Source organism: Epinephelus lanceolatus, chromosome 9, assembly GCF_041903045.1.
Source record: "Epinephelus lanceolatus isolate andai-2023 chromosome 9, ASM4190304v1, whole genome shotgun sequence".
Classification (NCBI taxonomy): domain Eukaryota; kingdom Metazoa; phylum Chordata; class Actinopteri; order Perciformes; family Serranidae; genus Epinephelus; species Epinephelus lanceolatus.
The window spans coordinates 29756751-29769960 of NC_135742.1; the positions used below are offsets into that span (position 1 = coordinate 29756751).

The 13210-nt window shown below is 41.2% G+C and overlaps 1 protein-coding gene across 2 annotated transcripts; it reads right to left on the minus strand.

Annotated features, from left to right (window-relative positions):
- Nucleotides 1-6094: 6094 nt before the first annotated feature.
- ido1 (indoleamine 2,3-dioxygenase 1) lies at nt 6095-10142 on the minus strand. Of its 2 annotated transcripts, XM_033618957.2 has the most exons (10): nt 9968-10141; nt 8849-8944; nt 8654-8773; nt 8417-8535; nt 8305-8319; nt 8097-8196; nt 7869-7986; nt 7289-7340; nt 7048-7196; nt 6095-6959 (listed from the first exon to the last, which is right to left on the minus strand). In XM_033618957.2, exons 1-10 carry the CDS (start codon nt 10058-10060, stop codon nt 6577-6579), a joined length of 1245 nt encoding a protein of 414 aa, XP_033474848.1. In that variant the 5' UTR covers nt 10061-10141; the 3' UTR covers nt 6095-6576. The 2 variants fall into 2 exon arrangements, with proteins under 2 accessions (XP_033474848.1, XP_033474849.1); XM_033618958.2 differs by lacking the exon at nt 8849-8944 and having other exon boundaries at nt 9968-10142.
- Nucleotides 10143-13210: the final 3068 nt, after the last annotated feature.

Here is a 13210-nt window from a genome sequence, read left to right on the forward strand (position 1 = left end):
GTTTACTGCCAATTTGCAAATGTTAGCATGCTAATTAAGCTGGTAAAGGTGCTAAACAAGTATAAAAGTATCCCTCCCATATATTCTTATTTTCTTCTCATTTTGCTGGTGAGCATATTTACAAACAGTTACTGATTATTCCTGCATTGTATGTCTTTAAAATACTCCATTTGGTCACTACAAACATGACTGGACATGTTCAAAACTGTCATTAAAAACACCCACTTTTGTTGGTCTCTAACAGTAGTCTGCTTCTGTCTGTTGCTTGGCAGCCATCTTGCCTAGGTGTCACGCCGTCTACCATCCCCTCCTGCTGCTGGTGAAAAACTCAGCTCATTTACATGTAATCTAAACTACATCATAAATATGAAACCTAGAAAATGGAACATATCCGTGGTTTGCAGAGATGTACAATGCCAACATTTTTTGCTGGTGATGGAGCTGGAAAGAATGCAGGTTTAAGGCACTTCTGTATTGGCTTCACTTTTTAGACTCAGAGATAACCCTTTGATTAAAACTGATAAACATCAGGGTGTTAGCATTATCACTGTGAGCATGCTAACATGATGATGTCAACATTTAGCTCAAAGCACTACTGTGCAAAGCCACTGGCATGGCTGCAGGCCAGAAGGCATCACAGGTGACACAGCAGAACTGGCACAGCAGTCATTTGTAGGCAATGTCCTACATTTATCCGGCTTAACAAGGATGGATCATAACTACCTGTTTTTCTCTGGAAGAATAAAAGCTCCAATGTGACGTGTGCTTTCCTGTCACGTCATCTGGGCTGGACCATCAACACTGGCAACAGTAATTCTACACCTGAAAAAGCAGCCTTTCAAGCTGGCTGTGAACATGACAGTTCCACTTTTTTCAACCTTTTTCATGTGGGCATGCTGTTTCAGTCGAGTCAGTGGGGAGGAAGCGATAAAGTTGCTGTAAGATGACTACATCAAAAGCCTTTAACCTGCCCTAACAGACCGCACAAGTGATGTACAAAGAGAAATTGGGGTTAGAAAAAACAGATTTGAAAGACGGGGTAAATGAAAGATGAGCTTGATGTCTTGTTTAACAGTGACAAGTAGGCAGAAAAGTGAAGTCTGAAAACCATCAACACAGTGAATGTTGGCTGTATTTGCTTGTGTTTAGAGAGGCTTCTATGGAAACCTTCCAAATGAAGGTAAAGATGATTCACCAGTCTGGGGGTGATCATGACATTAGGAGAGTTAGAAACACTATGAGTAAAAAAACCTCTGCCCATGGGATGAACTGTCACATTTCTTTAGATTCTTTTAGACCACTGAATGGATACCCTTCGGGAGGGGGAATCAGAGTGATGACAAGCCAGAGTTACTTTCAGAATGAAACTTAATTATCCTCTATAGACAGATTTTGAACACTGGTTGTGAAAGAATGGTGGTGACAGCCGATCATTAGGATATATAGAGCTCAAATTATACTGAGGGTGTGCCCAAACTGATCACTAAGTGAATTATGAAGACATATCTGACCCTTGGGTGTGTAGACACAGATGTTTGACAAAGATAGTGATGTCCAGATGAGTAGAAAGTGGTAACACACCCAGAGTCACCTACTGTACTGAACACTCAGCCCATAATTCCAGGCTACGCCCGTCATGTGCACGCCAAAGACAATCAATCCCTAGTTGCTGCCATCGTGGCTGCTCGCTCCCAGGGTGAGAAAAGGTCCTAGCTTTGCTTGGCTTGAGGTGAGCAGCAGCATCATAAATTCAATTTTGAAATAACAGAATCCAGGATATCCTGTGGTTAACCACCAAGGCACAGATATCCGATTGTCTAACCAAAAGGAGAACCCACGCCTGTAATCCTGTCGGCTCTGATAGATGGAATATGGATGTTTGAGGAGATTTCATGAAAACAAGAGTGACTCCAGATGCCCTTTGCCGTGAGGAAAATTACTTATTTAGCTTGCTGAGTTGATTCTTGATAGCACTTACTTGGCGAGTTTGTACTCAAATACTTCAGAGCGTTAGTTGATTGCTTCAGAACATTTAAAGGGACAGCTCACCCCAGAATCAAAAATCAGGGTATCTGCAGGGTTCAGTAAGTTAAATTTAAGAATTTTTAAGACCTTTTTAATGCCACCTTGAATGGAATTTAAGACCGAAAAAACTATAAATATAAGCGATGGTTGGGGGATCCCGCTGTTCTATAACCAGTGCTTAATTTGTAAAATTAGAAGTGGGAACACTTTTTTAAGCGGCACCAGAGCCGCTTCACTGCGCAACTCCGAATGGAATAGTTGTGACATCTAGTGTTGTCACGGTACCAAAATTGGGACCCACGGTACGATACCAGTGAAAGTATCACAGTTCTGAGTAGTATCACGATACCACAGCGAAAATGAGGCAGATGTGCCTTTTGTCATTTATAAAAATAAATACATCAATGATATTTCAATGGAATAAATTACTTATTGACTTATTCATAGAAAAACAACATCAATAAGTGATTAACATAGGGGGGATTGAAATAAAATAAATAAATAAAATAAAAATCAACCAGCCACCCTCGTCCCCTGACAAGTAAAGAACAGTCCCTCCATAAGTAAAGAACAGTCCCTAAAGTGCGGTGTTTGTGGGCCGTTACCTGCCACAGAGAGAAATGTGAACAGCAGTCATGACGCCAACAAAAGAGGAAATTAGGCTACTGGACCTGGGGTTTCTCTGTCGCCGCCGGTAAGCCGTTATTTTCGCCGCAGAGCTGCCATAGGCTATTTGACCACCGTATTCCTGTCTGTGACCCCCGTTCAACCCACAACCTGCATGATTCGCCTTTCGCTTCTGCTGCTGGTTGAAATCTGTACTCACACAGCGTGCTGAATGATTTATTTTGCTGGCACAAAACTATTTTTAGTCGCAAATGCGAGTAAAATGCTTGCACGTAGAGCTCTGTGGAAAACAAATCACTGCCGACAAGTAAAAAGTCATAAATAATAACTTTCACTGCTCAAAGATACTCACATGACTGGAAAACAAACCACTACAGCAGCATATTGAGTGCCAGGTGGCCAACGCGCACCGTTAAGCCCTTTTCACACAGCGTGCGCAAAGCACAGACCTCCGCCGACGAACCCATTCATTATGTATGTGCTACCGCCAGCGCGCGCCGTTATTGGACGGCGCATGGATACTCACAGAAAAGTGCCGCGAGAATTAAAAAAAGAAAAGAAAGAAAGTCAGATTAAATATTCCTTCCGCAACAATTTTAAGACCTTTGAGTAATGAATTTAAGACCAATTTGAGACATTTCTAATGAATTTAAGACATTTTCAGGCCTTACTTTTAGATACATGAATTTAAGACTTTTTAAGACTTTTCAAGGATCCGTGGGTACCCTGAAAAATACATATTTTATCTCGTTGTGCTATTTATCAGTATTCCCTCCAATATAATGGAAGTAGATACCACATGTCTTGTGTTGATCAAAACACCAACAAAAACATGAAAAACTCAAAAGTGATGTCTCTGTCCAGGAATCATGCCCCAGATCAAAATAATCGACAGACCTTGTTGTGAGTTTCATCTACCAAACTACACCCACCAACAATATCACCGCGCAGAAGGAACTGTGCATCGACTCATGGATGAGCAGCTCATGCTTGTGACAGCATGAGATGTAAACATTAATGCCGTCCTCAGCTGAGCTGTGACATTAGCTAGCTCAGTGGCGCTAGACGAGCTAACAGTCGATGCACACTTCCTTCTGCACAGTAACATGGTTGGTGGGTGTAGTTCAGTAGAAAGATAATAGTTCCCACACGAAAGTGCTCTCAACAAGGTCTGTGGATTATCCTAAGTAACCAGATCATGACATCTGGAAAGAGACATTAGCCACTTTTACACTGTCTGTTCGAGGCAGGAATGTTCTGCCATTACTCAGCCTTGCTATTCTCTATAAAATGTACAATCATTGAAGAGCAATACAGAGTTGTCTCACCTTTAAGCCGACGTCCACATTTGTGTAAAAGGGACAGCTGACAGGATAGGACCGTGGATGGGACTATTGTAACATTCTGACAACATGTTAAGTGTGCCACCTACCACTGGGAGATTTGAAAGGCATCTAGAAGCAGTTAGCAGCTAACTCAAAGAGGAGAACAGCAGCTGAAAACATCAGAAAATTGGGAGAACAATGAGATTCTCCGGGAGCTCCTTACCCTCTGAGCAGAGGACGAGATCAGCCTCCTTATAACAATGATGGTAAATGATTGTTATTTCAGGTTATGCTGTTAAGCCATTGTTATTGTTGGTAAAGCGCTGCCAATGCTCATGTTACACTAGAGCTGGTGCTGTTGTGTTACCTGTAACCCTCGTCACACCTCTTTGCTTCCAGAACACTGGCATGCTAAAATCACACACCAGAGCGGCAATATGCCACCACTGTTTGGTTCTTAGTAAAAAAAATAGCATAGACAGTGCAAAAATTTACTTTTTTTTAACTTTCTTTTTTCTTATTTTGCCGCTGTGAGCGCAACAAGCTGAGTGCCATCTTGTTCCATTATATTTGAGAGAAGGCAGACATCTTTACAGCCAATATCTCCAACACTCGACAACTCACATCATGAGTCTAATAGAATCAAGAATCTTGAGTCTAATAGGACTACAGGTAAGAATAAAAAATATTTTCTTTGTTTGTTTTTTTGAGTGAACTATTAACTATTAAGCCAAAATATTACTACTGTATACAGCGTGATGATCAAAGCTGACACTGTATACTCTTTTATTTTGTAATATGTCTCACAGCATTGTCAGTGCAAAACAAGCGGGTTTGTGCATGCTTGTGTGTTACGTCCTACACTGGAACCAGCCACTGTTGTGATACGAGGTGAAACTTCAGCGGCCATGCAGGTCCAGCCCCGACTACAATGAAGACATCCTTAGAGATGGCCTGTGTTTACTGCCGGGTTGTCAGGGAGTCCTCCACAGTCTGGCAATAAGGAAGGGGATTATTTGCTTTGGCTGTGGAAAAAGGTTCTAATCAGATCACTGTGACATTTGAACACACTATTTGTCCTGCCCGCCAGCCAACTCTCTCCATCCCTCTCCGTAGTTTTTGTTCACCTTTCACCTCCTCACCTCGGAGTCTTCCTACAAACAGTGTCTCAGGTTGTGAAACGTGTCTGAATGAAGGGTTTGCGGTGAATGACTACCAACCCAATGATAACACTTTTCTGTTGTACATCAATCAGAATAAAATGTCTTTGTTGACTAAACCACTCTCGCACTAAAATCTTGCCAGGCTGCATGTGTAATTGTTTTCTCTCTCATTTGCTCTTCCATTGTCTTCCCTGCTACCCAGCATGTGAAAAGAAAGAGCGCAAGATAGAGTAGATCGCTCAGGTTGGGGGGAATTGTCATGTCTAATTGCCACATCGTCTGCCTTATCTGATCTCGCGAGGCTGTTATTGTAATGAAACACCGGTGGAGACGAGCCAGGAAAGGTGAAGATTACACAGCGTGAGCCATTCATGGCACAATCCATCCCTTCATTGCTCTGGGTTTTCCACACTCTCAGTCCAGGAAGTATAGCAGGGCATGTGAGGGCTGGATGTGGGCTGGAGGAGTGCTGAGGTAACCACTCTGATAAGTGATGCATCTCTGCACTGCATTGTGCATTGTGCTTCAACATGACAACCCCATTGTGAGGACGTGCTGTAGAGTATTTTCTGAGAAGGAAAGGTCAGGTTCCAGCCTGTCGATACTTTAGTGTGTCAGGCCGATGTGGATTTCACACCTCTCCAAATGTTATTAATGATGAATACATTACTTCAATAGATCAGTTTTGTTTGTGACAAGGTTAAACCAGAGGCCCGCATGTCTTTGGTGCACACAGGTACGCCCCCTTGTTTTAGCTGTTAAAAGGCAGACCCTGTGAAATCCTCATTAGCTGTGAATTATGATGCTGCCCTTTAGTGCCCTGCCATGGTTTCAAAAGGTATTGCAATATTTGATTTTTTCTCATTATCATTTTTTGATAGCTTCTCACAATTATTATTCTTACTTTTAAATTGTATACCTTTGTGGGTCATTAAACAGAAACATAACATGACATTTTCAACTTTCAGAAGACAAACCTTCTTTATTTCCAAACTGCATTTCAGATGAATCTCACAATCACTTTCCCAAAAAGCAAAGGAGTTAAGCAGTGACGTAAGTCGTCTAATGTCCAAATGTCTTCTAGATACGTGGGTCTGGAGCAGATGCGTTGTTTTGCTTTCCAGTTTGGATTAAAGAAGGAATTAGTGGTTGAATTCAATGGAAAGTAATAGCAATGGTTTGAATTATGGTTTGGACTGAATGATGGGTATCACTCATGTCTATTAAGCTGAGGTTTGTTTACAGACACAACAAAGCTACATGTAAGACAAGTGATGGAGGCCTCCAACTCTGGTTCTGCCACAATTCATCCTTTTTAATTACATATAAAATATTGTGTTGAGTATTCAAAGGTGATTTACAGCCTGTTTTATGCGATGCAGTTGACACTCTGCTGTGTGTCCTCAGCGATGACAGCTCACAATCAGCTGTGGCTTTCAATTCTTGCTCGTCTCAGGCAGCAAGGCGTCTTTTGTTTGGTTCCTCACAGTCTTGAGGAAGGTCATGATGCCAGAGCCACCGGTGCCCCTCTCCTCTAACGCTGTGGGTGCTCTGCTGATTATATCCCCCTCTACCTCCTGGCTCTGGTTTCGAAGTTGACGGGCACGGGCAGCGGGTACAGTGATAAAGCGGCTGACAACATTGAGGTGGTAGTTGCGCAAAGCCACCAGTTTTGTGACACAGTGCTGATAGGCTTGGTTTAACTGCTCGCTGGCCTGCTGCAGGACAAAACTCTTCAGGGAGGGTTGCAAAGAGATGTCCTGGATTAGCTGTTTGTGGGCAGGTGGCATGTAGTTCCTCATGCGGGTTAGAAAGGCACCTACATAAGGGCAGTATCATCACAATGAGTCCTTCTCAAATCTCTCTGGCACTGTTGTAATCAGTAAAAGTAAAAACAGCCACCTTACCACTTCGTGCTTCATGTTTGACTCCCAGAAGTTCATCAAAGCAGTGCAGTAGGCTGCTCTGAGCAGCACTCCCACCTGAGTACTCCATTGGCTCTGCTTGGACCCCTTCGTATACCAGCCCCTTTGGCATGCAGGAGTTGTCTTTCCACCTAAGCATGTGTGCGTGAATACAAACACATTTCAAAAAACATGTTTCACTTTACCAATGACTGAGCCAGATAAAAAGGAGAGATTTCTGTACCCAGACAGGTAGATCCTCATAATGCCATAGAAGACTGAAGGCTCCACGTACACTTCAGAAAAATCACATCAAACAAAATATTTGTCAGTAGGGAAATACTACTAGTTTTAAATGTTAGGGTGATTACTAAAGATGTATCGATACCACTTTTTCCTTCCCGATACCGATTCCGATCCCTGAACCTTAACGAGTACCGATCCGATACCAGTGCGTAAAATAAAAATGGATGGGATGTGAATTGTTGTATGTCTCAACTCCTAAAACTTTATGTAAAATATTAAGAAATGAATGCCAAAAAACTTTTTTCATTATTATTATCCAGTGTTGACACAGATCAAGACACAGGTTAAAGTGCAGCCACACAGTTTGGTAAAAAAGACATTTTAAAGGCTACAGTAGAAAGCTTTTTAATCTCTGCTCCGTTTCCATTTCGTTTGCCTGTAGCGTGTGTATCATAATGACATGAGGCATTACGTGGTATCGGATTGGTCATAGGCTGTACTCGCCGATATCGCATTTTAGGCAGTATCGGAGGCATTTCCAATACTGGTATTGGTATTGGTACAATTCTAGTGATTACCTTGCATCAGTTTAAGTGCATCTATCATGTCCAGTATAGACTGGCTGATGTCTTCCAGGGCTCTGGCCACAGCCTCAGTGTCTCCTCTCCTGACACCATTGATCACAATGGGAATGTTCTGCAACACAGCAAGTTACAGTGGTTTTGTTTTTATCTCAACATAATCAATCCCTGTTTTTAATAGAGATGCATATTGTATGAACTGATTTATTTTGAATATATATTCACCCTCAGTGCAGGGACTGCTGCCAGCTCCACCAGCAGAGTAACCATAAAGAAACCTCGCATGCTGTCTCCTCCTGGGAGGCTGAGCAGCAGCTCCAAGTTCCTGATCATGATCATAAAAATTCCTGATTATGATCATAAAACAATAATTTGATGCAAACATGGTAATATTTGGGTACGAGGATCAGATGTAAAGTGATAATGTACTTACTCCATGTCGAAAGGCCTGGCACAGCAGACATAAAGATGGAAAAAAAGAGGAACAGATTTACACCTGACACTTGTTCAGGTGGCAACCAAACCACATACATAACTGGTCTTACCCTTCTGGATCCCTCTTCCTCCAGTTAGCCAGTACTGCATCTGCATGGGTGAGAATTGGGGGAAGTCCTAGGCGCTGTGAAACCTCCCAGTATGGGACCGCCAAGTTATGTGGAAGCATCTTAGGGGAAGATTATTGAAGATGGAAAGTCATTCATATAAACTGCAGAGCAACTGATAGCAGGCAGGGAAATGGGGAAAATAAAGTCAGTATGACTGAAAGAAAAACTGAAATATACCTCAACTGTGTCGTTCTCTCCCTCCTGCCAGACGTAGCCCATGGTCATCACACTGAGGGTCAGGTGGGCCAGTCGTAACTCCCGGTGGTTTTGCAGAAACTGGCTGCTCAGCAGCGGCATCTGAACAGTAGAGGTATCATCACTGAACCATGGCCCCATAAACATAGTGAATTGTCCCTGTCAGTTTATTGTTACCTTGTTAATACAGAGGCGCAACTTGTGAGAGTGCACAAGCTCTGGGACTCGCAGGGCAATATCCATCCATGGCTGGTAGTAAGGTGGAAGCTCTTGCTTTGAAAGTCAAGTTGGTGCATAACAAGAAAATGTGGATCACCGTGGCAAATGGAAATGAAAGAGAAGAGTGTACAGATATGAAGGTGCAAATGACGGAACAATCTAGGACATTTTTATTTCTAATTTTAAGGCCTCTTACATGAATTTGCATTTCATTATTGTATGTTGCTACATGCACAGTGAACTTGCACTTGGGGTGTGATTTTGGAAACAAAATGCTGCCTTAGGAATAAAGTTCATCACATGAAGCAAACAGGACAAATGCCAAATGTCAGATTCCCTTGGCCAAGTTGTGATTAAGTTTACAGTTTTATGACAGATAAACTGTGAGCATCATTTCTATTTGGGAGCGTATCTATGTATTTAGGGGGCGGCAGTAGCTCAGTCCATAGGGACTTGGGTTGGGAACCGGAGGGTCGCCTGTTCAAGTCCCTGTCCGGACCAAAAATATGGAGCGCGGACTGGTAGCTGGAGAGGTGCCAGTTCACCTCCTGGGCACTGCCGAGGTGCCCCTGAGCAAGGCACCGAACCCCCCAACCGCTCAGAGCGCCTGTCATGGGCAGCCCACTCTGACATCTCTCCACTTAGTGCATGTATAGGTCCAGTTTGTGCATGTGTGTGTTCGGACAACAGAGTGAAAAAAAATTGAATTTCCCCTCAGGGGGATTAATAAAGTATATAAAATAAAAAATAAATAAAATATGTTCCCAGGGTTCTATGTTTCCCGGTGCTATGTTCCCCACTTAACCCTGCAAAAAAGCTTCTATGTTCCCCGCTTACACAAAAAAGGTTCTATGTTTCCTGGGTTCTATGTTGCCCGCTCAACCAAGCGGGAAACATAGAACCCTTTTTGTGTAAGCGGGGAACATAGAAGCTTTTTTGCAGGGTTAAGTGGGGAACATAGCACCGGGAAACATAGAACCCTGGAAACATAGGGATGAACCTCTTGTGTATAAGCTAAATTAAAAACTGTAAACAAAGACAGAGAAGGAAACTTATCCATCAGGCTTTTCCACCTACCAGAGGATCAGGGAGGATGAAGCCAAACTCCTCGGAGACACGGTAGGAGTCCAGAGAGAAAGGACATTTAGAGTCTGATTCAGCAGCAGCCATAGAGAAAGAAACATAAACCCACTGACAGCGCAGATCGTCTGACTATCTGAATGGCTCAAGAGACCTTAACCTGTCTGGACTCTGGCACAGAGTTTGCTTTTAAACTGCTATCAGTAATGGTTATGCAACAGCTATCCCCCATTTCTGCTATTGCACATGTCAACACAGTCACGTGTGGTAAATCAGTACCTATGCTTCACTTTGTGAAACAGTAAATAAAAGATGTCAAATGTTATCTCTACACTTCCACAAGTATTCATAATAAAAAGAGGAATTTGCTGCACATTATATCATATCATCCCTGCATTTGACCTATCATTACTTATTACTTAAACATCACCCTTCTTGTTCCACATCAAAGTGGTTACTGAGTACTGCAACATTACTTTAAATATGTGAAGACAAACTTCTTTATTTCCTTTAGATCTATTGCTGTGAAGACAGCATTAATTATCATTAGTGACCATTAGTTACGCTTTTTGTGTCCCCTAAAGTGAAATGCAGCATCACACTGATTAGTTAATGTGTGCTGAATCATTAGTTAATTATTACCTTCATTGTCTTCTTTGTCTGTCTTGAGAGGTGATACAACCTTATTGACAAACAACTAATATCCTTCTTTCTTACCTCATGATGGATCCTTCCAGTAATTACAGTGTCAGTGTAGCAAATGGGATTAACTAAGAGGCACAGAAGAGAGTAGATTTAGCTAGGAGTCCACTGTGTGAACACAACAGAGTGAAGACAATGGTAGGTTTATAATAATTTATATTGTAGTAAATTTTCTTAAAAAATGAATCAAACAAATACAAAACACAAAAGCAGGCCTTTCAGATTATTGTGTTTCCAGAATTCGATGACTTTGCTTCTGCTCAAAAGTTCAGGTTTGGTTGGTTGCTTCAGAGTTTGGTTCATTAAGTTTATCCGAAGTTCAGCTCATCCTACCATTCTTATAGAAATGAATTTGAATTGTTTTAACAGGATAAAGGTGGTGTTGTGTCAGCATGCCAGGAGCAGTAATCCTAGGGTGCTGTAAAACAAGTGTCAGAAGTCTCTGTCTCTCTCCAAAGCACGGTCTGTCTGATCTAGATAAAATGAGTGATTCATTACTGATATGTTATCTGAAGCATCATTTTAATACAAGCAATATTCATACTAGTTATAGAAACAATCTGATTGTATTTTCTCATGTTCGCTGAGCAACAGTTTTTTGTGAAAGTTAAAGGCCTGTCCCAATTATAGGCTCATTGAGTTCAGTGATTTAAGCAAATAATAACCTGGGCTATTAATTGAAGTGTTGCGGTAGTAACACACCATACAACCAATACACTGTTGACATTTGTAACGGCTATGGTAGCAGGAGCTTTTTAGTTACAAAACATGTAGACACAACTCAACGCTGAATGCAGGGGAGCGTATCTATGTTCCGCTCAACCAAGCGGGCAACATAGAACCCTTTTTGTGTAAGCGGGGAACATAGAAGCTTTTTTGCAGGGTTAAGTGGGGAACATAGAACCTGGGAAACATAGAACCCTGGGAACATAGGGATGAACCCGAATGCAGAGGACTGCATGCATTGTGTGTTGTCAAACACTGTGTGTTCAGATCAGTTTAACTCACCTACCAGCAGGATTAAAGTGACGAGAATAGGAAATGACCTCAACTCACCTGGATACTTATAGTTTGGGAGTGGTCTGTGATTGGCAAAGTGGTGGTTGGCTTTTTAACCTGGGTTACACCAACATTATGTTATCACTGGTAATTCATCATTACCTCATTATTACCTTACCAACACATCTGAGTGCATGTTTAAGTTAAATACAGTATAACCATATAAAAATAAAAAAGGAACCTTCTTGTTTTCCCCATTGATAACTAATGATTAGCTAGTGTATGATGTTTGATTGGGAATTACTCAAGAACTGACCATTAACTTAAGAATTAGTTACTCATTTGTTCTTTATTAGCGTGGGCTATTGTTCTTTGTGTATTTTATTGCAAAGTGTAATCAAAAACTACAAAACGTTATCTTGATCTCCACATCCAGACCTATGTCCTCCACTCTGGCAACATGCTCACACCAAATTCAGGGTCTTATTCATGTCTCATCCTCATTTATTCTTATTATGTATTTATAATTATATTTAATTTTATTTTTGAGTTTTGAGTGTTTCATATGTTGATTCAGATTCTGCTCATGCAAGCATCTTACAGTTACATAGCCTCCTCATATCATAGCTCTTTGTTTTGTCCTATTGATTGATGGCTTTAAAGTCAGTAGCCTAGAACACTGGTTCACAACCTGGGGTTCCTGACCCCAGGAAATGGCTGCCAAAGCTTTATGGGGAGGTCGCAAGGCCTTCTTGATTATAAGGGGTGTAAGAAAACTTTTTAAAAAGATGTACAATAAGCCTGTATCGCAACATATCATTCATGTCTGTAAAGAAGACTGAATTATATTGTTATTTTTAGAGTTAAGATCATCATCAAAGTTATAAACTTTAAAAATCTCACAAGATAACAGCACAGAGGAGACCTGAACACAAGCTATTCACAGAGCCTTCATTCACTGCTAAACAGCCTCGTCCTGCGTTAGAAAAGTATAAGTATGTGGTTAGAACAACCAAGGACCTAACAGAACAATGGCCAAGCATCAGGGAGAAGAATAGGCTGAATTTGTCCAAAACTGAAACCTATTGAGTATGTATGATTGTTAAATATGTAAAAATACATCATGCAGATATTGAATTGTATAAGAAGTTTTTAAAATATCAGGAAACTCATCTCTGATACATTATTCACAGAAAAAAAGCACTCATTTTACACAGTCTTCCTGCAGTTAGTGCGATCACTGAGTTAATTGTACAGTTTATCAGCTGTTCTGTACTATTATTGTTATGCAATGAATATAACATGAAATATCCATAAAATATGTCACTTAGGGATCCTCAGTTTTCTCAATATTCAAAAAAGGGGTCCCTTAAGGAAAAAGGTTGGGTTAGAAGACCATCACTTACAACACAAATGCTACATATCATTATGTAACATGTGTCATAGTACATTGCATTAATTTAGCTCCCATTTATTCTTATTATGAAGAAATTGTTCCACCCTTTGCTCTGCTTTTATATCCACTCCTGTATGTGTCAG